We start from the raw sequence: 27,062 nt of genomic DNA, 5'->3' as shown, positions 1-27,062 counted from the left end.
GTAACTGGCTTGCCAGGATTCATGTGAGGACACGTCTCTGGCGGCATACGCATAAAGAAGGCTGCGTACATCCTCTTGGAGAGTGCTAGAGGTACTATTACGGTGTTAAAACGCCGTTACAGACAGGATAGGTCTATCCACCTTCTATTCTGTCTGATACGCACAAACTGCCCTCTAATGGTGCTAAAGAACTTTGAGGTAGTAGGGATTACATTAGCCTGCATACTAATGATAGCTTTAGTCTTCTGGTTGATAAATAAGATCTCTGAGTATACAAGGCTCAGCAGGTTTAGTTGAGGGAAAAGATTTTTACTGGGCTAATAAGAAAATTTGGGTCATATTAGTCTGCCTACAGTTAATTGGATTTGCTCTCTGGTATATATAGGTTTATTATAACTGTAGAGAAGTGCCATCTCATACTGAGTACGTAGAGATTTAGTGCTAGGTGACCAGGTGGGTCACGAGGTCTGGCCGGACCACTAAATAGTTAACCTTCTTATCAAGGTTCCCATGGGTTTGATGCCTATCAACTGATCAGTTTCAGTTTAGGACACGCAAGTTCAAACAGTGAGCGGGAACCTCATATAACAACGGGACGCAGTCTATGTATCGAATTGGTGTAGTACAGTCGGCATAGATATTGCTAAGCAGGAGTGATAATGAAGTAGACTTGTTGAGATGTGGGCACACAGTAATAGCGTATATTAAGAGAATAAGTGAATAGCAACCAGAGAAAGAGGCAGATAGAGAGATATGGTCTAGGTGCGGCCTGTACATTGAGTTAGCGAAGTGCAGTCAGTACGGGTCCGCAAGCCATAGGCATTTTACATTTTAGGACAAGCCAGGAGAATTTTTCGCCCCAATACAGTCAAGTATCAACCAGAAAACATAGATAGGATTTTTAGCAGGAGCACCAGGAGGTAATAAGCTTAAGGAGTTAACAGTTTACTGAATCTGTGTGAAGGAATGTGAATGAGCTTTGAGACTCTCTGCTGATAAGTGGAAGTGCATGATCTCATGTGTAAAATTCTGTTGTATTGCTTGCCGTGTGTGTGTGTGTGCCAGATATTCCATGAGAAAATGTCGTGCCCTAATTGCACATTTGGATTAATGTTGATTATATCTCCTGAAGGTTGGAGAATTGTCAAAATTATACCAGGAGGGTATATCCAACAGCTCACTGGTTTTGGATTTCTGTCAGACAGATTTCCAGAGTATAAAGTGTTTAGGCTCAATGTGCATGGTATTCCTGCAACTCCCTGGGTCGACGGAATTTCATTAAGTGACATAGAAAATTATAATCTTGTCAGATGTCCATTAAATAATGGGCAACCAGAGACGTACCTGGTTGAAGCGCAGCTTGCAGCTTTGCTCACTGGATTCACATTATAGCATAATACGTATTTGTAGAAGGTATACAGCTAGTTTTTCATAATGTCAAGTTTTTTTTTTTAGAATGCATGTTGATAAGAAGAAAAAGGAGAGGCAGATGGTTCAAGGTACAACGTTGCCTTTGACTTGAAGCAGTGTTAGATATCCATGGAAGGCAATTGTCAGGTAGCAAAGATAAGGAATGCTTTTAGTATGTGTTAGAGGGAAAAAAAAAAAAAAAAGAGGAAATCCCGTTATATGTGTAATGGAAATCCACCACTCTGCCCCCTATTCGGTATTAATATGGTGATTTCCAAAGGGGGGGAGAAGAGAGGAGAGTCAGCTATTTTTAAATATTTTTAATCCATAAAGATATCTCTCATTAATCTGGATTTTGAGTTTTTCTTTCCGGAAGGTCCAAGAACCTGGTTGTATGGCGATCACACAGCATGAGATAGTAGAAAGCAGAACCACTCCTCCCTCATAACTCTACAGGGGAGGTGGAGTTGACGGCACTCATTGAGGCGTTTAGGGGGCTTTAAGGTAAGCAAGACACCACATATACAAGTCATTGTTTTCAGGTGAACCCACAACTGCAGCCCCATATGGGGAGAAAAGGTTTTTTCTTACATCAACAGGCCCTGGAAGAGGTTGCCATAGTGGAAGTGAGGGTACATATGAGAAGGAACCCGTGGAGCACGAAGCAAACAAAGTGGCTGGGAATCAGCCAGAAGACCAAGGTACTGGGAGACCCCTGAGGCGCCTCCACTGGTCATGGTGAGCATTAAAGATAACCAGTTAGACTTAAGTATCTTACAGGCTCTGACTCGGTCACCAACCGGGGAAGAGACTGAAGTCTGGTCGGAAGCTGGAGCTCAGAACCGTGGATGGTGGGACAGTGGGTATGTTTGCCAAAATCCTTGCACCATGTGATGGCTCATGACTCAACGCACGTGAGTGAAGACAAAAACTATGTGCTCTGAAGAAAGATGCTGGGTCCACCTGTTTAGCTTTACATTAACATAGATTAGATGCGCACAACACAGATAGACTAGAAAGATGCCATAGACATACACGTGCGCCTGGGCCCTCCTATCCGTTTCAATGACTGCAGATTGACTTCATACAGGCTGCCCAAGGTAAGATGTATGAAGTATGTGCTCGTGTGTGTTGATCTCTTTTCAGGGGACTGGAGGCCTTCCTGATGTCAGAAGCTACCACAACTGAGGTACTCTCTTGTCCACATAGATGTTGTGACTATTTGACAACCCCTGCAGCAGGTCCGGAGTCCAAAAGGGACTCCCATTTGTGTATAAATAAGTTTTTGATTCTATTTTAGTTAATCCAGACATTGGTTGCTGACCAAAAGACACGAAGACCACTGGAGCCACTGGTTGATGGTCCCCGCTAAGCCACATCCGTAGAGTTAAACGGAAGACCGGTCTACACAAGCTACTATGAGGTCCTGGAGTGGAAGAATATGGGTCCTGTCCCTGATGATGTTGGCAGCTCTACTGCAAGAAGGACAACTGGACGAGACACTTCAGAATAGCACATCAGTAACCTTGTGGTTTGACACCAAGGCAGCAACAGCTACATTTAGGGTGGACTTGTGTCGGATAGTGAAGTGTCAATGGAATCTTAAATTTGGGAAGAAGAGTAGCAACCCCAATTATAAATATCTAACAGGAGTTGAAGGGGCGGTGGTATATATCTGTGTAACTAGACCTGGAAATGAGAACTGTAATTCTTGGTCAGATGCAGCTTGGAACACGGGAACGTCATGGGGGTATAAGCCAGAGGAAGCCATGACTCGTGTTAGTTCATCAGGAAAGCCTCTCCTCAAGAGGATGAATATTGCTGTACCCATTCCAAAATGGGGTTGTGATCCAGAGGTTTTGGACTGGAGATTCTCTTGCAATCCTCTCCTTATAACACTGGATGAACCCTCTCTTGGAGATGAAGGTCTCTATGTATTGGGACTGTATACCCCAGGTAGACAGGTTCAGCAGGGAACATTTTGGTTAAAAGCTGTTCCTGCACAGGACAAGGAACAAGAGGAGGACAAACCCCAAAGGTCAGGAGAAATGTTGGATGTTGATGGAATTGGAGAATTAGGCTATGAGGAGAAGTTAGCCGTAGAAACAGGCTACACAGAGAGGAATGAATGGTTGCTATGGATGAAGTATACTACAGAGCAAAATAACAAAACTGATTGTATTGCATGTGCAACCGCTAGGCCCCATTTAGGGACTATTCCCCTCAGATATTCAGAACAGGATCAAGTAGACTTACAGTGTATTCTAGCTTTGTATAATGCCACATATGACCCTAGTGATAATGTTCTGTGTCAATCTCTATCAGTCCGGTATCCAATAGCAAAAATTGATCAGGTACCACCTAGAGTTTATGCATATCCAGGTGACTACACTTGCTTCCTGAGAACAGGACCAGGAAGATGGGTAGGAAATCTAACTTCAGAGTTTTGTCACAACACCATCCCAATAAATACAGATACAGGAGGTTTTAAAGCCAGTTGGTTTCAAAACCAAACTATAGCAAGGAGTGACATATGGTGGTTATGTGGAGATATGAAATTGAGGCCTAGGTTGCCACCAGGTTGGGTTGGCAGCTGTGCTCTAGTTCAAGTGCTCATGCCATTTAAAATAATTTCATCAGAAGAGATTAAAGGAGGTGGAATGAATGTTGAAACCCTACACAGAAATAGAAGGTCAGTACCTGCTGGGTCCTTTGATCCTAGAGTTTATATAGACAATATAGGGGTACCCAGAGGGGTACCGGATGAGTACAAGGCCAGGAACCAGATAGCAGCAGGTTTTGAATCAATTTTCTTTTGGTGGGTGACAATTAATAAAAATGTGGATTGGATAAATTATATTTATTATAATCAGCAAAGGTTTATAAATTACACAAGGGATGCAGTAAAAGGGATAGCTGAACAATTAGGCCCAACTTCTTTAATGACACATCAGAATAGGATGGCTTTGGATATGTTGCTACCGGAAAAAGGGGGCGTGTGCAAGATGTTTGGAACGTTTTGCTGTACCTTCATCCCCAATAATACAAGTCCAGATGGGAGTATCACCAAGGCGTTGGAGGGTCTTACATCCCTGTCCGAAGAATTGGCAGAAAATTCGGGTATCAACAATCCCTTCATGGACTGGTTGGAATCCTGGTTCGGTAGATGGAGTCATCTTGTGTCCAGCCTCCTCATCTCTCTGGCAGTAGTAGCAGCAGTACTTGTGACCTGTGGATGCTGCTGCATACCATGTATCAGAGGACTACTTCAAAGATTGATTGATGCGTCTATTACTAAAACTATGTATATTACAATGAAACCTTACAATAATGATTATGAGCAAATGGTTTGAGGTTGAGAATTAGATATGATCTCCCTTTCCCTATGGGGAATTCGGCAGAAGAAGGGTTAGGAAGTCCGACACTGGCATTAGGCCTTTGAATGTACCTATATGTGAATGGTAGAGTCATATCTGTTCTCAAAAGGGGGGACTGACAGGGAATTCTGTATGTCCTTTTAATATCAATGTATTTCTGGGGTCTTACATGCATACTCTGTATATGAAAATGCTGTCTCATGATAATGATTACCTATAACCTTATTCTTCATAAGAAATTGTACGTGATGGATAAACTGTTTACTGCACCCAGTTGGACATTGAAACTACACGTCCACATGCTAGGTAGATACTGGGGCCATGAATACTTAGTAAGACAGGTTAATGAGGCTAATGGAGCTATAACTGTCATGAGGATAGATTAATGAGAATAATATTGGGGTCTTGTGTAATTTACCCAAGACCTATTAAAGCTTTCAGCACGTCTACACAAATACTAATAATTAACAGCCGAGTACAATCTGATTGGTTAACGAATATGAATATGATTGGTTGGAACCATTTATGCTTACTGTTGAATGATCAATTGTCCAATGAAATGTGATGATGTAATGTTACCGCCTACTCAAATGAGCATATAAGCTACCTAATTAAATCAGGAAAGGGGGAACATCCTGCAGATACATACCCTGTCTCTGTGTGTGTTTGTTCTCCGCTACTCGAGTAGGCCTCAGACCAAAATCTGGCAACCTTCCAGCATATCGATCTCCCATTGAGAGATAAACATCAAATCACAAACTCATCATAAGCGTGCCCTGAAAACGCATTTATTCAGACTGGCCTATTGCCTCAACACATTAACCTAATCTATCCCTGTGTGGCACAGCCAAAAGTTTTACCATAACCAGATTCCCTGCATCATGTTCCCACATGCTTTATGCATCCATTAGACCTCTGTGTTTGTACTGTTACACACTTAACATTATGGTTGGTCCATACAATCAGGGCAACTGTTACCACCCACCTTTCGTGTCTACCTCTTTCCTCATAGACTGTAAGCTTGTGAGCAGGGCCCTCTTTCCTCTTGGTATTTGTTATAATCTATGTGATTATTGTTATGCTGTAATGTCTATTGTCTGTACAAATCCCCTCTGAAATGTAAAGTGTTGCAGAATATGTCGGCGCTATAGAAATTTATTATTATTATTATTGTTAGATGTTCCCAAGAACTGTACTTGTACGGCAGACAACTGTAGCCTGCTTCGGGGACACCTTGCTCCTGAGTTCTGGCTCTCTATCCGTGTTGCTGTTGTGACCCCAAGTCTTAGATGGGAGTAGTGCATTTACAGCCCACTACTCCACCGGTGTCTGCTGCAGAACCATTAGTGTCCATACAACCTTGGGGACCGGGCCCCGGCCTTGCGCTTAAAACTTCTAGGCAGGGTTCTTCCTCTAACCCACGTCCTCTGTGTTCTCTTATTCTCCTACGTTCCGTACTTGTCTTTCTTTCCTATGGAAGCTCAGGCTTCAGTTCAATGTCTTTCTCCTTCTTTCCTTTCCCGTGCCAGCAGACCTGGGTCACTCAGGTCTGCTGCAGCACTCCTTCCTCCATCCCTCTCTCAGGGATCTTCTTTCCTCACTCCTCTCTGAGTGACTTCCTCCCTCAGTCTCATCAACTGACTGACTGCCCTAAATCCTAAACCTTCCCACTCCTTTATGTATTCTAAACTCCACCCACCTCCCAGCACGTTTCGTGTTCCAAGCAGGGAGCCACCAAAGGTGCTCTGCTACATTCTAAGCAAGGAGCCACAATGTGGCTTTGCTGAACTACCCTGTTGTGTGGGGTGTGAGTGTTGGAGCGTGGTCAGGAGTTCCCACCTTACCTGGATGGTGGGGCACCACACCTTAGGAGAAGGTGCAGTACCTCTGTGGTGACTGAGCATCAGGGGCGCCACATATATACCGCACATGGTGTGAAATTAGCCATTTTTCATTAAGCTGGGGCTATATGTCGACTTTGGCCATGAAACAGCGGCTTCTATAATGCATGTGAATGTGGTCGCATTGTGACCTGCTAGGTACCACCACAAAGAATCAGAACTAGTTGGATTTTTTTTTAAACTTGATTGTCACAGTTGCAATACCTTGTGGGTCATAATGCAACCCTGTCAATGGAGCAGCAGCAGCCTAGTGCAATTTTTGGCCATTTGTGTCACAGTCAATGTCACCTTCTTTGATGTAATGGACGTGAAAGGTATATAAATGCTATTCAAAACAATGTACATATTTTATATGACATTTTCTTAGTAAATATTAATATAAAACTGATTAGCTGTGGCGCGGGGGGGAACGAACTTTAGGACCCCCTTAAATCCCCAAATAGTCACTCTACATTAAGGCTATGTGCCCACGTAGCGTTTTCCATGCAGAATATTCCTGAGTGGAAATGCACAAACCTTCCCCCCTGGAAAGCGCATGCGTTTTATGATGCGCTTTTGTAAGGGTTTTCCTATATGTTTTTGCTGTACAATTGAATGTATGCGGAAACGTGTGTGTTTCCGCAAAATTAATGAATATGCTGCGTTTTTTTCCGCTTAGCGTTTCCACAGCGGAAAAAACGCACCATTAGCACAACATGTGCGGATTCCATTATGTTACATTGGAAGCCTTTCTTAAGCGTTTCTGCAGCAGAAACGCGCGTCTAAAAGCGCTGCGAAAATGCTTAAAAAACGCAACGTTGGCACACAGCCTAAAAGAGAGATATATGACCGAACTGCAATACCAGACACAGCCCATAGACAAGAGGGCGCTAACAAAGCAGAACTTTTCATAATCCCATTAATGTGGTGACCTCATATGTGCAGCCACTGGGAATGGGGAACCTGGTACCCCATGGATGATGGGGTCCTTAAGCCTTCTGCATGACCTAATATTAGCTCAATTACTGATCATATCTAGCATCACAAATTAGGATTTAGTTCAGAAATAGCCATAAGATGTTCTGCAGCAGCTTGCACCTGCAAACCAAACCATATCACTAAGTAGAGGACATGGAGCATAGTCCTAATAGTCCAAAACTTTACCTACAACCTCTTCAACTTTTATGGGAATATTTGCTGAATATGTCAATGTTGGCCAAGATGTTCTGCAGCAGCTTTCACCTTTACAATACACACACTGTATCATCAGGTTGAGTTGAGGCCAGGTCTTATAGTCCTACTTGGTAAATTACTGCATCATTTCTATCTACACCAAACTGTAATTGTTCAACTTCTATGGGACTACAAGTCCCAATACATTAAACACTACATGTGGCCAAGATGTTCTGCAGCAGCCACTCATCTACATTTACCAGTATGTCATAAAAAAGTGTCAACTAGACACAGGTTGCAAACCTCATAAAGTGCAACCTTGCCAAGATGTTCTGCAGCAGCAATGGAAGGTATCAATTTGTTAGCAGTCCAAAAGTTACTGTTGTGGGACTATAATCCACAGCAGGTTTCAGGTAATGAGTAATATGCTGTAGCTGCTGGAGAACTAGAAGTCCCAGCATATAAAGCTGGATTAATAGGGAAGAGTAGAAGTGCCTGTGGACTACAAATCCCAGGATATCTTAGATTCACTAGATGCATAGTTTGGAGCTAACCACAGTGACCCTTGGATGATGTTCTGCAGCAGCAGCAGCAAGGTAGCAGTACTCACACAGCTCTGCCAGAATGTCTCCTCCAGGATCTCCTGCTGAACATGGTCCTCAGGGAAGGTGTGGGGATCTCTCGGTGCCCGGAGGTCCCCTGTCCTGCTCTCAGCTCTCTCGTTTCACACAGTCACCTGGAGGCTTCAGACAGCGTTCAGAGGCGTGTTTACATAGCACGCTGTACATGACAGCCTCTGAACCCTGTTTGAACTCCGGCGCGCTGCTGGGTGCCATAGCAACACCAGGGGTCTCAGCCTGCTCTGCAGTGTCCCACCCACCCCCTGTCAGCTGTGTGTGGCCACCTGGCCTGCCGACCTCTCTCAAAGTTCTACTTTCACTGTGCGCCCCTGCTTCTAGGGGGGGAGCTGCCCCACGGTGGGTACGCCCATGGCTGGGACTGGGAGTTCTAGTTCTCCCTGTGCCTCTGTTGCATAGCACTTATCTGACTGCAGGGGGCGGCACCGTGCTGCCGCCCCCTCTCTTCAGAGACTGAGTGCCGCCTGAGCTGATTTCTCAACTTGGTTCATGGATGATGCGGCCCTGCTGCCTAATTATGTTGCATTTATGTCATTTGCTCTATTATGCCGGCCTCGCCGTAACCCAGTTCCACGGCTGCTTCAATCAATATTTACTGGATCTAACTCCAATATCCTATGGGCTAACTCATTGATTTGTAAAATTTTGTTCTACAATGATTTTGCACACAATGATCCTGATGATTTTGTACATAATGTAAATATGTAATTGTGTAAATATGTATATCTGTTTAAACCTCTACAGAGTTTGTACATTTTTGTGATTATCACTGTATATAGCCTAATGTCTATCTTTGTATGTGTCTTTTCTAGTGAGGTTTGAAAAAGACCCGACATAGGGTCGAAACGTTACCTCAACGCACTATTCCCCTGTGGTGTCTTCAATAAAAAATTTTTTGCATTGAAAATCAAAATTTCCCAGAGTGCAGCTGTTTTCTTTTCACGAGAGGGGAGTACTGGGCAGCACGGTGGCTCAGTGGTTAGCGCTGCAGCCTTGCAGCGCTGGGGTCCTGGGTTCAAATCCCACCAAGGACAACATCTTCAAGGAGTTTGTATGTTCTCCCCGTGTTTGCGTGGGTTTCCTCCGGGCACTCCGGTTTCCTCCCACACTCCAAAGACATACTGATAGGGAGTTCAGATTGTGAGCCCCATCGGGGACAGTGATGAAATGTGTGCAAACTGTAAAGCGCTGCGGAATATGTTAGCGCTATATAAAAATAAAGATTATTATTAGTACTGTCATGACTCTGGCCAGGATGGTTCCACTTCCATCCTGGTCAGGTCAGGGTTAATTTTAGTTCGCCTCTCTTGGAGAAATGCCTGTAGAGGGATTACCACGGTTATTGAACGCAAACTCTGCTAACGGCAATGCATCACACCAATCATCCTGACTGGAAGTGGAAAGACAACGCAAAATTTGCTCCAACGACTGGTTGGTCCGCTCAGTCTGACCATTGGTCTCTGGAAAGTATGCTGATGAAAAGGACAACTCAACACCAAGTTTTTTGCAGAACTCCCTCCAAAACCTGGACACAAACTGTACTCCACGATCCGACACCACATTCAAGGCACATGCCGATCATCTGGTGTGCTCCTTTCATGCCCGGTTTCCTGGGAAACCTGGGGGTCCGGTGGCCCCTGTTGAGAGGAGGGTACTGTCATGACTCTGGACAGAATGGTTCTGCTTCCATTCTGGTCAGGTCAGGTTTAATTTTAGTTCACCTCTCTTTCGTTCTGGGTTGGCTATTTATGTCTGGCAGTTCCTGGGTTCAGTGTCAGTGATACTTCCGTCTACTCAGTTCGTGGTCGCTGACCCAGGTTACTCTCTATATTGTTGTTCCTCTGTGTGTGTTAGTTTGCTGTGTTTAACTCGGTTTGCCCCTTGACTATTGCCTCTGTCTTTCTGCTTGGTACTGATTCATCCCTCCTGGTTTTCTGATCTTTGGCTTTGCTCTCTAACTACGTTATTGGTTTTGTCCTTTGTGTTCCGTGCTCTCGGCTGGCTCCCTGTCCTCACGTGACTGTCTAGCTCTGCCCCCTGTGGTCACATGACCGGCTAAGCTCAAGTCCTGTGTGCACTGCACTCCTCGGTCTCCGCACACCCTGTGTATTGGCACACGTTCCCTGTTCACACACCCCAGGCTTAAGCCCAGTAACACTGTCCCCGTGTCACTACAATTTTATTCTCCAGGCATCAGTCTCTCTTTATTTTTCAAGGACCGCTCCATTCACTACATAAATTTCCCATTCTAAAACCTCATTTCACACTGTCTCTCTGCATTTATAGTGCCACAATGACAAGACGCCACCCAAAAAATGTGCTAAACAAAAAATGGGTGTCTCATACAAAAATAGTGACCATAACAGTGACTTCATAGTAATGGTGCCCACCACTTTCAGATGCAACAATAATCCTACCTTAGTACTTGCATATAGCAATGGTGCTCACTTAATGGCCTCACAGTAATAGCGTCTTGACTAATATTACAATTGCCTCAACAAAATTCAGAGCAACACCAAAAGTAATTGTGTCATAATTGGGTGCAAAACAGCGATGTCATTAGAACCTGAGAATGAGCCTGAACCTGACAGTGGCATTTTCAAGGATACCCAGTAGAGAATAGCAAAAAGATTTGCACTACACTGGTCCATTGGTCCACTTCAGTATTCTCTGGCAGTTGTACCACAGAAGTGTGAATCTTTTTGCTTATTTCTAATACGCATCAATGGCAAAGTCACAAATGGATTTATCCTTCTTGTTTAGGTTGATTGACATTATACAACTTGCAGTATTTGTTACAATTTTTTATGATGGTTCAGACAACAGATCCTTTTAATTTCCATTTGAATAAAACTGATACCAAAAAGTTATGAACTTATACATTTTTTAGAATGTTGGATACTATGATGAATGTTCCTGCTTTAGTTGTATGATTTTAGCAGATCATACAGTATATTTTTCTACCTAGACTTGTAAGACTTGGGAGTTTACAGAAGCATAGTATTCGCCGTGTTTGGCCAAGAGCTGTCTATGGGTGCCACATTCTACCACGGTCCCATTCTTTATCACTGCGATAATGTCAGCATTCTCGATTGTGCTTAGATGGTGAGCAATCACTATACATGTTCGTCCATGTCTGGCATTATCCAGAGCTTGCTGCACAATCTGTAAAACATAAAAAAAGCTCTCAGCTGAGACATTGATTTACAATTGTAACACTGCAAATATTAAGTGGTTTAGATAAGGAAAGTAATCATATCAAAAACATACTTTTTTGTTTCATACATAGAAGCCAATGAATATCTCATTATACATCACCACATTTTTTGGACTACAGGATCTTGCTAAAAAGTCCTTGCGTATTATAGTCAAGATGCAGCTCTCCACTCTCGCCCCCTGCAGTGTCAGACCTTCCCTATTGAATCCTCAGTGAACTTGGAGTACACTCAGAGACCTGCTGCTCCCCTGATGACTGACAGCAGAGCACAGCGACATCCATGGCTCTGCAATACTTACTATCCATGCTGGACACTGACCTCTTGCAAGGAAGAAGAGAAAGCAAATCGTTCAGTCTGCTAGACACTCATCTGCCCCTGTGCTGAGCTCATACATACATACAGTGGGGAAAATAAGTATTTGATAACCTGCCGATTTTGCAAGTTTTCCCACCTACAAAGAATGGAGAGGTCTATAATTTTTATCGTAGGTACGCTTCAACTGTGCGAGACAGAATCTAGAAATATACAAAGAAGATTCACCGCGCTATATGAAAAGTGATGTGAGGTATAGGGTTAGGTCTGAATGATCCTATTTATGTAATTGCTAGAAACTAAACTGGACTTATAGTACTCACTTGAGTTTGCTAGTCCAATTAAGGGTCCTGTTGTAAATGCTGGGTGCACACAAGCTCCGCCCCCACATAACGCCGCTCCCCTCAGCGCTGCTTCCGGCCGGAGCACGCGAGGTGCCGGCGTCCTCCACGCGCTGACTCAGCCTCAGCATCCCCACCACTGAGCACCAGAACCCAGCCTGCCTCACTGAGCACCAGCCACCACAAGTAAGTGCACTGGTTCCAGCACCACCTTTATCTAGCAATGGGCATATTATCTTACTCACGTCCATCTGTTACACAGTGCCTGTGCTAGAGCCGCTTATCTATTGGAATAACCACCTTTACCCTGCATTCCAGCTTACTCCGCAGTAAAGGTACTGTCACACTTAGCGATGCACCAGCGATCCCGACCAGCGATATGACGCGGTCAGGATTGCTGGTGCATCGCTAAGTGGTCGCTAATGAGCTGCCACACAGGTAGATCTCACCAGCAACATAGTAGCGGTCGGGGGTCATTACTTACCTGTCACACGAGGCGATCCTAACGTCCTCCCGCCCGCGTCCATGCGTCGCTCGTCGGCACCGCAGGAAGCTGACGAAGAAAAACGGTCCAGGATGTTCTAGCGCGATCATTGATAGCCAGCAGGGGAGCTGGTTGGAGGTAAGTATCAGACATAGCGATATCGCTAGCAATATCGCTGCTGCGTCACAAAAACCAGTGACGTTATAGCGATATTGCTAGCGATATCGCTTAGAGTGACAGGCCCTTAAGTGTGATTCCTATCTGCTAATCAAGCAGCCTTATTTATTATGGTTTCTAATACACTAATTCCAATTGATATATCCTCTTTACAATTAGCACTTTTAATTCTAAGTGCCTCAAACCCTGCCACCTTGGTATCAGCTGCACCCAGCATTTACAACAGGACCCTTAATTGGACTAGCAAACTCAAGTGAGTACTATAAGTCCAGTTTAGTTTCTAGAAATTACATAGAGGTTAATCTGGACAGCCTCACTCTGAGATTCTGGGAGGCTTTTTATAGCCTCATTGTGGGCTCACTCATTGTCGCTTATACTCAGACCCTAGGCCGAGTGTGTGACCCTGGTGTGCTTTGTGACTGTGATACTTTATGCTTGCTTGGTTTTGATCTGGTTCTGTCCCTGTTACGAGTTCTGCCTGTTCCTTTTGTACTTCTCTGCTATTCCCATGTGTGACTCTTTTGCCTTGGACCTGACTACTCTTTGACTGCCTCCCTTGTACTGCGTTGCTATCTCTGTGTATGATTCATTGCTTACATTTTGACTATTCTCTGCTTGTCCCTCTGGTACCACGCCGTCCTCCCCGTGTATGACTTCCGCTTGTCTGACCTGAGTTTTCCTAGCCTTTGCTCCAGGATTCCTGTAGAACCCTATCCTGCAGCAGGATGCTAGGCCACGCCCCCTGTGGTCACATGATCGTAGGTCCTTGTACTGCTAAACTACTTTCAGTTTCGCAGGTCCTGTTGTCTGAACTTTCCCTGCAGTATCGGACCCCGGGTCCTCCCGTAGTCTGGGTGAGTTACCCTGTTCAGCCGCGGCAGCCCACCGGCGCTGGCAGGATCCTGATATAACCCTATACCATTTATTCAGCAGCTTCTTTACACAATGGATTCATAACACCTTTTGACAGTGAGTAACATCTCTGACAGCAAGATCCTCCCCACATCACTTTTCATAAAGTGAGTATCCAACAATCGGATTCCTTTGTATCTCAGTATAGCGCAGTGAATCTTCTTTGTATATCAGCTTAGCCCTTTTTTATCAGGCACCGGCACAGAGCCTGTTCTTCACCAGCTGCATCTGGGATTACCGCTCCTTTCTTTCTCTGTGTGGACTAGAGCCAGTGTGTTAACTGCAATTTAACCCCTTCACTACCAAGGGTGGTTTGCACGTTAACTCCCGGGCCAATTTTTACAATTCTGACCACTGTCCTTTTATGAGGTCATAACTCTGGAACGCTTCCATGGATCCTGGTGATTCTGACATGATTTTCTTGTGACATATTGTACTTCATGATAGTGGTAAAATTTCATTCATATAACTTGCGTTTATTTGTGAAAAAAATGGAAATTTGGCGAAAATTTTGAAAATTTTGCAATTTTCAACCTTTGAATTTTTATGCCCTTAAATCACAGAGATATGGCACACAAAAAACTTAATAAGTAACATTTCCCACATATTTACTTTACATCAGCACAATTTTGGAACCAAAATTTTTTTTGATAGGAAGTTATAAGGGTTAAAAGTTGACCAGTGATTTCTCATTTTTGCAACACCATTTTATTTTTACGGACCACATCACATTTGAAGCCACTTTGAGGGGTCTATATAATAGAAAATACCCAAAAGTGACACCATTCTAAAAACTGCACCCCTTAAGGTGCTCAAAACCACATTCAAGGAGTTTATTAACCCTTCAAGTGCTTCACAGGAATTTTTTGAATATTTAAAAAAAATGAACATTTAACTTTTTTTCACAAAAAAAATACTTCAGGTTCAATTTTTTTTATTTTACCAAGGGTAACAGGAGAAATTGGACTGCAAAAATTATTGTGCAATTTGTCCTTAGTACGATGATACTTGATATGTGGGGGGGAACCACTGTTTCGGCGCATGGCAGAGCTCAGAAGGGATGGAGCGCCATTTGACTTTTACAATGCAAAATTGGCTGGAATTCAGATCGGATGCCATGTCACGTTTGGAGAGCCCCTGATGTACCTAAACAGTGGAAACCCCCCACAAGTGACCCCATTTTGGAAACTAGACCCACCAAGGAACTTATCTAGATATGTGGTGAGAACTTTGAACCCACAAGGGCTTCACAGAAGTTTATAACGTACAGCAGTACAATTAAAAAATCATATTTTTTCCACAAAATGATCTTTTCACCCCCAATTTTTATTTTCTCAAGGGTAACAGGACCCTAAAAGTTATTGTGCAATTTGTCCTGAGTACGCTGATACCCCATATGTGGGGGTAGCCCACTATTTGGGCTCATGGCAGAGCTCGGAAGGGAAGCAGCGCCATTTGACGATTTTGACTGGAATTGAGATCGGACACCATGTCGCGTTTGGAAAGCCCCTGATGTACCAACACAGTGGAATCCCCTGACAAATGACACCATTTTGGAAACTAGACCCCCCAAGGAACTTATCTAGATGTGTGGTGAGCACTTTGAACCCCCAAGGGCTTCACAGAAGTTTATAATGCCCAGGCGTGAAAATAAAAAAATCATTTTTTTTCCACAAAAATGATATTTTTGCCCCCAATTTTTTATTTTCCTAAGGGCAACAGGAGAAATTGGACCCCAAAAGTTGTTTTGCAAATTGTCCTGAGTAGGCTGATACCCCATATGTGGGGTAAAACACTGTTTGGGCGCATGGCAGAGCTTGGAAGGGAAGGACCACCATTTGACTTTTTCAACGCAGAATTGGCTGGAATTGAGATCAGACGCCATGTTACGTTTGGAGAGCACCTGATGTGCGCAAATAGTGGAAACCCCCAATTCTAACTCCAACCCTAACCCCAACACACCCCTAACCCTAACGCTAGCCCTAACCCTAACCCTAGCCCTAACCCTAATGGGAAAATGGAAATAAATACATTTTGTTAATTTTATTATTTTTCCCTAACTAAGGGGGTCATAACGGGGGGTTTGATTTACTATTTATGGCGGTATTTATATTTGGCAGCTGTCACACGCTAAAAGACGCCTTTTATTGTAAAAATAGTTTTTGCATCACCACATATTGAGAGCTATAATTTGTCCATATTTTGACCCACCGAGTCATGTGAGGTCTTATTTTTTGCGGGACGAGTTGACGTTTTTATTGGTACCATTTTCGGGCACGTGACATTTTTTGATCGCTTTTTATTTTGTTTTTTGGGACGCAGAATTTACAAAAACCAGCGCTTCATGAATTTCTTTTGGGTGGTGCGTTTACGCCGTTCCGCGTGCGAGAAAATTGATAAAGCAGTTTTCTTCTTCGGGTCAGTACGGTTACAGTGATACCCCATTTTGTCTTTTTTTGTTTTGGCGTGGGTAGTTAGCAAGACCGAAAAAAGACATTTGTCCATCCAGTTCAGCCTATATTCCGTCAGAAGAAATCCCCAGACCTATGTCCTTCTAAAGAGCCTAATAACTGTAAGATACAATATTGTTACGCTCCAGGAAGACTTCCATGCCTCTCTTGAACCCCTCGACTGAGTTCACCATCACCACCTCCTCAGGCAAGGAATTCCAGATTTTCACTGCCCTAACAGTAAAGAATCCTCTTCTACGGTGGTGGAAAAACCTTCTCTCTTCCAGACGCAGAGAATGCCCACTTGTGACCGTCACCTTCCTTGGTATAAACAGATCCTCGGAGAGATATTTGTATTGTCCCCTTATATACTTATACATGGTTATTAGATCACCCCTCAGTCGTCTTTTTTCTATACTAAATAATCCTAATTTTGCTAATATTTCTGTGTATTGTAGATCCCCCATCCCCTTTATTATTTTTTTTGCCCTCCTTTGTAGTCGCTCTAGTTCCAATATATCCTTCCAAAACTGTACACAGTACTCCATGTGCGGTCTAACCAGGGATTTGTACAGAGGCAGTATAAATCTCTCATCATGTGTATCCAGACCTCTTTTAATGCACCCCATGATCCTGTTTGCCTTGGCAGCTGCTGCCTGGCACTGGCTGCTCCAGGTAAGTTTATCATTAACTAGGATCCCTAAGTCCTGCTCCATGTCAGATTTTTCTAGTGGTTTCCCGTTCAGTGTGTAATGGCGATATTGATTCCTTCTTCCCATGTGTATAACGTTAGATTTATCATTGTTAAACAGCATCTGCCACCTTTCGGGCCAAGCTTCCAACTTATCCAGATCCATCTGTAGCAGAATACTATCTTCTCTTGCATTGACTGCTTTACATAGTTTTGTATCATCTTCAAATGTCAATATTTTGCTGTGTAAACCTTCTACCAGATCGTTAATAAATATGTTAAAGAGAATAGGTCCCAACACCGACCTGTTTGGTAGGTACCCCAATGGTCACAGCGACTCAGTTAGAGAATATACCATTTATAACCACCCTCTGCTTTCTATCACTAAGCCAGTTACTTACCCATTTACACACATTTTGCCCCAGACCCAGCATTCTCATTTTGTGTACCAACTTCTTGTGTGGCACGGTATCAAACTCTTTGAAAAAATCAAGATATACCACGTCCATTGACTCACTTTGGTCCAGTCTATAGCTTTACTCTTCATAAAAACTGATTAGATTGGTTTGACAGGAGCGATTCCTCATAAACCCATGCTGATATGGAGTTAAACAGTTATTCTCATTGAGATAATCCAGAATAACATCCCTCAGGAACCCTTCAAATATTATACCAACAATAGAGGTTAGACATTACTGGCCTATAATTTCCAGGTTCACTTTTAGAGCCCATTTTGAATATTGGTACCACATTTGCTATGCACCAGTCCTGTGCAACAGACCCCGTCGCAACACAGTCCCTAAATATAAGAAATAATGGTTTGTCTATTACATTACTTAGTTCTCCGGAGATTTATCTATTTTAATCTTATTTAGCTGGTTTCGCACCTCTTCTTGGGTTAGATTGGTGACCCTTAATATAGGGTTTTCTTTGTCTCTCGGCATTTCACCTAGCATTTTATTTTCCACTGTGGATACCGTGGAGAAGAAGGTGTTTAATATATTAGCTTTTTCCTCATCATCTACAACCATTCTTTCCAAACAATTTTTTTAAGGGACCTACACTTTCGCTTTTGATTCATTTACTATTGATATAGTTGAAGAACAGTTTGGGATTAGTTTTACTCTCCTTCTCTCCTTAGCAATGTGCTTCTCTGTTTCCTTTTTGGCAGCTTTAATTAGTTTTTTAGATAAAGTTTTTGTCTTCCTATAGTTTTTTAGAGCTTCAATGGTGCCATCCTGCTTTAGTAGTTTAAATGCTTTCTTTTTACTGTTAATTGCCTCTCTTACTTCTTTGTTTAGCCACATTGGGTTTTTCCTATTTCTTGTCCTTTTAGTCCCACAAGGTATAAACCATTTACAGTGCCTAGCTTGGATGTTCTTAATCCCGTCTATTATCTGTATTCTTATTTCTGAGGACATTGTCCCAGTCAACAAGATTAAGGGCATCTCTAAGCTGGTCAAACTTTACCTTCCTAAAGTTCAATGTTTTTGTGACTCCCTGACAAGTACCCCTAGTGAAAGACAAATGAAACTGTACAATATTGTGGTTGCTATTTCCTAGATGCCCGACGACCTGCAGATTTGTTACACTGTCAGGTCTATTAGATAGTATTAGGTCTAAAAGTGATGCTCCTCTGGTTGGATTCTGCAACAATTATGAAAGATATTTTTTCTTGGTTATTAACAGAAATCTGTTGCCTTTATGGGTTTTGAAGGTCTCGGTTTCCCAGTTAATATCCATGTAGTTAAAATCTATTGTAATGGACACAGATGAAGGACCTCTGCAGCCACCTGCACGTTTTCTTAATGGCTACTATAAAGGTTAGTGGTGTCAATGCCATCATCAGCATCACTATTACTGTCATCTACATGCTGAATCACACTTTAAATAGTCTGGGTGAGGTGGTGGTGGTGGTCCTAGGGGAAGAGGAGGAAGCAGAGGAGGATTCCTTTAGAGTTAACAATATCTATAAGTTCAGGTCTGTCAACTCACAGGCAGTTGCCATGGTAGAAACAAATGGAGATGGACCATGAAAAGGACGAGAAGGAAGAGGTGATGGACGATCAAGTTAGAAGATCAAGATGATTATGATTCCATCTATATTGTCCTTGGTGGTCATGAGGGGATGGAGGAAGAAAGCTTAAGTGTTATGCTGCCACCAACACACTGTGGAGTTCGACCTCATGAAACAGACTGACCCATGATCGCCTTCTTACAGCACTATCTGCAGCATGATTGTTACCTGTATAGTTATGATTCGAAATAGTGCCGACTACTGGGTTAGCAGTGTGTTCTATCCACAATACAAAAGTAAATTTTGCCATTTGCCTCTTCCCCCCGGAAAGGGATGCACCCATGCTGCAGTATCAAAACATCCTGGAAGACAATCTTGACAGTGGTTTTCCCAAAGACAGTCGTGAGGCATACAGTTAACATCACAGTAATAGTCTTCCAACCACATAAATGTTCTGTCATCAGCGTAAAAACATTAGCAGCCTTGCAGCGCTAGAGTCCTGTGTTCCAACCCCATCGACAGCATCTGCAAAGAGTTTGCATGTTCTACCTGTGTTTGAAAGTGTTTACTCCCAGTAGTTATTTTTCTACACACACTACAAAGACACGCAGATAGTAAATTTAGATTGTGAGACCCAATGGTGACAGCGCCAGTAATGTCTGTAAAGTGAATAATTGTTGGCACTATATAAATGATGAAAAAAATTGAAATTTATACTCAGCCACACTCATTTGGCACACATATCAGTTTCATAGTTTACTATTGTCAGAAAAATGTAAGGATAGTAACAAGGGTAGTTGACTCAAAGAGAATGGAGGACTGACGATATCGGAGACTTACTGCTACAGGCAATACACATGAAGGAGATCCAACCAGGAGTCTACACATTTACAAAACTTTATTGGCAGACACCAACAAAGTGACATCAATTTCATCACAGTAGAAATAGTATAATAGGGACCGACAGGTCTTCCAATACATTCAACCCAGCAGATACCAAAGCAGGACTGTTTACATTTCCACAAATTAGCAAGCACAGAAGCCCCACTAAAGATATCAGAGACTGCAATTATGTCAGAACAATGCAGCACAGTAAAAACTACAGCATCCAGTAACAGAAGTTGTCAGTTGTCTTTGGATAGAATGTCACATTATTGGTTCACTAGAGCTTTCAGAAACATTAACACCTACCCCCCATACACCTCAAACACCAAACCTAATCCCCCATTCACCATGACCCTGCTTTTTCCCAGTCATGCTGCTCAGATAGTGTGCTAGGAGCACACTATTAGCAACTAAAAATTAGTTTTTTTTTACTTTGCACAACCTCTGCAGGCAGCTGAATATCAGCTGCACAAAATGAGGTGAAATATAGCGTAATGAATCACGGTTCTCACAGAAGAAAGTATTGTTTCAGTGCCAATGAGGCATGTATAACAAAGAAGATCTGCTCCAAAAAATTTTAAAGTGAGATGTTCCCTACAGTATGACGTTAGTAACTGATGACATTTTTAGGGGCCTGTGGATGAGGCGTGTGTAACATTGACTACAAGTTCTAAACAATTTCATAGTGAGATGTTCCCTACAGTATGACATTAGTAACAGAAGAAAGAATTGTGTAAGTGTGGATGAGAGCTGGATGATAGATATGCTCCAAACAATTTTTAGATTTGAGGTCTTCTACTATATGACATCAGTAACCGACAAAATTTTGTGGGGTCTGTGGATGAGGCCTGTATAACATTGACTACATGCTCCAAACAATTTCAAAGTGAGATGTCCCCTAATCTATGACATTAGTACTAGAAGAATTTTTGGGGGACCTGTTGATGAGGCCTGTATAATATTGACTACATGCTCCAAACAATTTAAAAGTGAGATGTCCAATATTGTATCACGTTAGTAACAGAGTAGTGTTTTTTGGCCCGTTAATGATGCCTGTATAACATTGACTAGATGCTGCAAACAATTTCTAAGTAATGTGTCCCCTACTGTATTACGTTAGTAACAGAAGAAATAATTGCTTAAGTGTGAATGAGGGCTGGATGACAAAGAAGACATGCGCCAAACTATTTTTTAATTAGATGTCCCCTACTGTATTACTTTAGCAACAAGAATTTTTTTGGTGCCTTTAGATGAGGCCTGTATAACATTGACTAGATGCCCAAAACAATTTCAAACTGAGATCCCCCTTCTGTATCACATTAGTAACATAATAAAAAAATATATATTTTTAGTGTGGATAAGGCCTGTATAATCTAGAAGATTGTCCATGCTGTTGGAACGCCCTTGTCACGTCGCCGTCAGACACAGGGACTGCTGTTCCTGCTTCGGCCACTGGGAGGCACTGGACTGTCACGTCGCCGTGAAATACAGGGACTGCTGTTCCTGCCTCAGCCACTGGGAGGTGCCGGACTGTCACTTCGCCATCAGATACAGGGACTGCAGTTCCGGTCTCAACCACTGGGAGGGCGCCGGGCAGTCACGTCACCATCAGACTCGGGGATGGCTGTTCCTGCCTCGGCCACTAGGAGGCGCCGTGGTTTCCCCGTGGGTGGTGGTGACAGAGAAGGGGCTCCTGCGCAGGCATCTGGTGGGTGCAGGCTCCGCTCCTCTGTCAGTCATGAAAGGGTTGAGGCATCACCATCTGGACTGGTTCTGGGGGCGGTCCAAATGACATCATCAGACTGTGAACCTGTGAGGGATAACATGATCCTTCAAATACCTTGGGGCCTGCCTTGCAGGCCGCCAGATATAGTCTTGGTTTCCCCAGTGTGCTAGTTGTTATTTGCTCTCTTTGATTCTGACCTTTGCCTGGATTTCTGACTCTGCTACTGCCTAACGATTCTGTACCTCTGCCGTCCTCCTGGTTTATGACTCTGACCTTGGCCTGAATTTGACTCTGCTATTGTCTGCCGTTTTTGTACCTTTCCTGCCCGCCTGGTTAAGACTCGTATTCCTGACTACGCTTTTGGTCCGGTTTTTTAACCCCTCTCTGGTGACCGTCCTGCTCTGGCCCGCTGCTCATATTCAGACAGCGCCTCCTGGGCTCTGCTGTAAATCCAGATCCCTGTATAGGGGTAATGGGTATCGGGGTTGCTCGGGGTGCTGTCTTACTGCAGCCCAGACTTGCTGGCGGACGTTACAGCCCTATTCCCTACAGTTGCTGCTAGTAAGGTGTAGGTTTACTGGAGAAATATGGCCAACGGGTTGTTAGATGAACTGATCAGGAAAAGGGGCATGATGATGGCAGGAATGGAAGCGTACAATAGGATCAATAACAGGGCGTCTATGGGAGGTATGAGATCCAGGATCCAGCCTACAATAATTAGTCATTTACTCAAAACCAATTACCAGAGCGCGTTTGATACTCATCAGAAGATAGGTAAACAAAAAATAATTAATGTGCACAGCTCTGCATACAGAACAGTTTCAACGTTGTTTTACTATTGTATCAAATACTTATTTCATGCAATAAAATACAAAATAATAATGAAAAATCATATAATGTCATTTTCTTGATTTTTTTAAAAATTCTGTCTCTCACAGTTGAAGTGTATCTACAATAAAAATGAGAGACCTCTCCATTCTGCAAAATCTGCTGTGTACCAAATACTTATGTTCCCCACTGTATATTATCTATTGGACAGTATATCAGTAAGGGGAGCAGTTCATGCTTAGTAGCATCAGAAGTAAAACCAGCCCATGAACGTGATGTAAGTGATTCTGCTCTATATGAGCCAAGAAAAGACATAATGAGATATTGTAACAGAATGACATTGGAAGTGGATGCAATCTGATCAGAAACAATATGTAAAAATCGGGTCTAGTAGGGCAAGACAAGAGATTAACGAGGATAACTGAAACTTTGAGAAAAAAATGTGCCTAAACACTAACAGGGAGGTAATTGCTTACTACCTGCCTGTTGTGTTCGGCACCGTTGTTTGCCAGAACAGAGCGGTCACCGGCAATTCAGCTGCTCCCTGTTAGCAGAGCAGCTCTTCTTCCGGGCTGCTCTGTCAATGAGACAGCAATATCAGCGTCATGCTGATTGACAGCCGGCTCCCTCAGTTATGAAGAGGGAATCTGACTGTCAATCAGCATGATGTTGGCATTCTCACGTCACCATGTCAACATAGCAGAGCTGAAAAGAAGCCGCCACTCTGTTGACATGACTTCAGCAGAAACAGCTGTGACTGCTCGGTGCCGGTGAAGAACGGCGCCGAGCACAACAGCTAGATAGTTACCAACCACCTGCCTGTTAGGCACATCTTTTTTACTCTAAGTCCCAGCTATCACCTTTAAGGATGACTTTAACAGTATTATACAATCCCTTTGAGACTATGTGAGAAATGTGATGAAAGCCAAATGTTCTTTAGGCTATATGGTTACTTTGGTCTTGACACCTGTCGCGCAGTCAAAGATCGATAGGTGTTGCTGCTACATTGCATTGCAATACAAATGAACTGGTCACTTTGGGACTCCAAATGGCACTCCAATTTTGACAAGCAAATTACAAAAAATCCAACCAGGTTTGACTTTCGGCAACTTGCTTATTGTGGCTGCCGTACTCTCTAAGATAAACTGCAACCCCATAAGGTTGTATTGCAGTGCAATGTGCAGGGATCCCTAGCAATCTTTGGCCATGCAACAGGCATCACGGCCAAAGCAAACCTTAACCTTAATCTCCCCCATACATCTGGCAATCATACATTATGTATGTTCTGAAAAGAAGGGGACAGATGTAAGCAAATATGATGCAGATGATTTTTTTGTAGTCTATGCCAATGGAGAATCACAGGTCTGCAAAGGGGCTGTAGACATGACACAGTTAAGGCTATGTCCAAAGTTGCTTCATTTGTCATTTAGATGCATAAGGACAGTAAAAATTTGGTTAGAAAGGCATATATAATTTTTATTGCTCGTTTTATTACCTTCTCACTCTCTGTATCAAGTGCAGAAGTGGCTTCATCCAGGAGTAATACCTTTGGTTTTCGTACAAGAGCGCGTGCAATGGCTATCCTTTGTTTTTGCCCGCCTGAAATTTGAGTTCCCTTATCTCCAGCACAAGTTTCATATCCCTACAATATAAAAAGGCAAAAATGGCTAAAATTAAAAGTTCAAGGGCCAGTAGTTTGGAAATATATACTGTGATATTAATAAATTACTTTGGGTAAACTCATAATGAAATCGTGAATATTGGCTGCTTTTGCTGCCTCTATAACTTCTTCATCCAGAACAGATCTACTGTTATCTCCATACTGAATATTTTCTTTGATACTGCAGTTAAAAAGGATTGGTTCCTGTGATACAATGCCAAGTTGATTCCTCAACCGCTTCAAATGAATAGTCTTGATGTCAATCCCGTCAGCAAGCTGAAACATGTCAAGTGAATACATATGTGATTATAGTCATATGGTAGCTTAAACAAACTTTAATTCTGAATATAACAAGTTGTCAAATGCCATTCTGGTTAGAGTCTCCAACCAATTGTCAGAATATAGCATTTCTGTCCCCCAATAAGAGGAATTTAAATGTTGAAGTGCCCTCAAGGTGTATGGGGGAGACAGGAGGGGGGGGGCAATATGTTAAAAAAGAAAAAAAAGTAAAAGCATGAAGAAAAGTTTAGAAAACATGTTTAAATTAAAAAGAAAATAATTACCAGAGTAATTAGCTGCTTCTTGCCCTGCCCCCCCCAAAAAAAAAGCAACATAAAAACCAACATATATCCGATATATAAAAGAAACATAATTAAAAATGTACTTTAGTGGTCTTTTGTTTTAGAAAAAAATGTCAAAAACAGACACCTAGATAACTTAATATGAGCAAGAAAAAAAGAAACTACAAATATACAGTTTTGGCCAAAAGTAAGAAAGGTATATCTGTAATTGAGTTTGTTGACCTTTCCTTAATTATATCCTTCTCTTTGTCATTCAAATATTTTTTTTTTTCCTTTTTATTACTGATGTCAGGCTTCATTTTTATGCAATTTTTACAGTTGTGGCCAAAAGTATTGACACCCCTGCAATTCTGTCAGATAATACTCAGTTTCTTCCTGAAAATTATTGCAAACACAAATTATTTGGTATTATAATCTTCATTTAATTTGTCTTAACCCCTTAACGACCAGGGGTATTTTTGGTTTTACATTTTCATTTTTCCCTCCCCTTCTTTCCAGAGCCATAACTTTTTTATTTTTCCGTTTAAATGGCCATGTGAGGGCTTATTTTTTGCGGGACGAGTTGTAGTTTTAAATGACATCATTGGTTTTACCATATCATGTACTCGAAAACGGGAAAAAAATTCCAAGTGCGGTGAAATTGCAAAAAAGTGCAATCCCACACTTGTTTTTTGCTTGGCTTTTTTGTTAGGTTCACTAGATGCTAAATCTGACCTGCCATTATGATTCTCCAGGTCATTGCGAGTTCATAGACACCAAACATGTCTATGTCCTCTTTTATCTAAGTGGTGAAAAAAAATTCCAAAGTTTGCTAAAAAAAAAAAAAAAAATTGCGCAATTTTCCGAGACACGTAGCGTCTCCATTTTTCATGATCTGGGGTCGGGAGAGGGCTTATTTTTTCCGTGCCGGACTGACGATTTTAATGATATCACTTTTGTACAGATACGTTCTTTTGATCGCCCGTTATTGCATTTTAATGCAATGTCTTGGTGACCAAAAAAACATAATTCTGGCGTTTTGAATTTTTTTCTCGCTACGCCGTTTAGCGATTGGGTTAAGGCTTTTTTTTATTGATAGATTGGGCGATTCTGAACTCGGCGATACCTAATATATGTGTGTGGGATTTTTTTTTTACTGTTTTATTTTGATTGGGGCGAAAGGAGGGTGATTTGAACTTTTAGGTTTTTTTAATTTTTTTTTATTTTTAAACATTTTTTTTTTTACTTTTGGCATGCTTCAATAGCCTCCATAGGAGGCTAGAAGCTTGCGCAACCCGATCGGCTCTGCTACATATGGGCGATGAGCAGATCACCCATATGTAGCAGATTTACTGCTGTGCTTTCAGTGCCGACCACCGGGTGGCGCTGAAAGCCATATGCCTGGAACAACCATAGAGGTCTCATAGAGACCTCTGGTTGTCCAGGCAACATGACGCCGACCCCGATCACGTGACAGGGGTCGGCGATGAGGTCATTTCCGGCCCGGAGGCCGGAAATGCTATTTAAATGCCCGCTGTCAGCTTTGACAGCGGCATTTTAACTAGTTAATAGGCGCGGGCGGATGGCGATTCCGCTCACGCCTATTGCGGGCACATGTCAGCTATTCATAACAGCTGACATGTCCCGGCTTTGATGCGGGCTCAACGCCGGAGCCCTCATCAAAGCAGGGGACATGTCTGATGACGGACTGTGTCCGTCATTAGACATTAAGGGGTTAAATGAAAAAACACAAATGAGAATGAAGCAAAAAGCAAAACATTGATCATTTCACACAAAACTCCAAAAATGGGCCAGACAAACGTATTGGCACCCTCAGTCTAACACTTGGTTGCACAACCTTTAGCCAAAATAACTGGGACCAACCACTTCCGGTAACCATCAATGAGTTTCTTACAATGCTCTGCTGGAATTTTAGACCATTCTTCTTTGGCAAACTGCTCCAGGTCCCTGATATTTGAAGGGTGCCTTCTCCAAACTGCCATTTTTAGATCTCTCCACAGGTGTTCTATGGGATTCAGGTCTGGACTCATTGCTGGCTATCTTAGAAGTCTCCAGTGCTTTCTCTCAAACCATTTTCTAGTGCTTTTTGAAGTGTGTTTTGGGTCATTGTCCTGCTGGAAGACCCATGACCTCTGAGGGAGACCCAGCTTTCTCACACTGGGCCCTACATTATGCTGCAAAATTTGTTGGTAGCCTTCTGACTTCATAATGCCATGCACACGGTCAAGCAGTCCAGTACCAGAGGCAGCAAAGCAACCCCAAAACATCAGGGAACCTCCGCCATGTTTGACTGTAGGGACCG

General features: G+C 42.7%; 1 protein-coding gene across 6 annotated transcripts in view; it reads right to left on the bottom strand.

Moving 5' to 3' along the window:
• Positions 1-27,062, bottom strand: part of LOC141095453 (ATP-dependent translocase ABCB1-like) — a 724,951-nt gene that overhangs the window by 36,770 nt on the left and 661,119 nt on the right. For 4 of the 6 annotated variants that reach the window (XM_073581451.1, XM_073581456.1, XM_073581457.1 and 1 more), the window contains 3 exons: positions 24,249-24,455; positions 24,015-24,161; positions 11,268-11,643 (listed from right to left, as the gene is read on the bottom strand). In XM_073581451.1, the coding sequence (XP_073437552.1) occupies positions 11,443-11,643; positions 24,015-24,161; positions 24,249-24,455 (555 nt within the window). In that variant the 3' untranslated portion in view covers positions 11,268-11,442. Of the gene's footprint in view, positions 1-11,267; positions 11,644-20,253; positions 21,776-24,014; positions 24,162-24,248; positions 24,456-27,062 lie in introns of those variants that run through there. The other 2 variants (XM_073581452.1, XM_073581455.1) reach the window with 2 other exon arrangements.

Source organism: Dendrobates tinctorius, unplaced genomic scaffold, assembly GCF_039654945.1.
Source record: "Dendrobates tinctorius isolate UK_male_01 unplaced genomic scaffold, ASM3965494v1 ptg000070l, whole genome shotgun sequence".
Classification (NCBI taxonomy): Eukaryota; Metazoa; Chordata; class Amphibia; order Anura; family Dendrobatidae; genus Dendrobates; species Dendrobates tinctorius.
The sequence above is the reverse complement of the archived record's forward strand: the minus strand, read 5'-3'. Positions and strand labels throughout refer to the sequence as shown.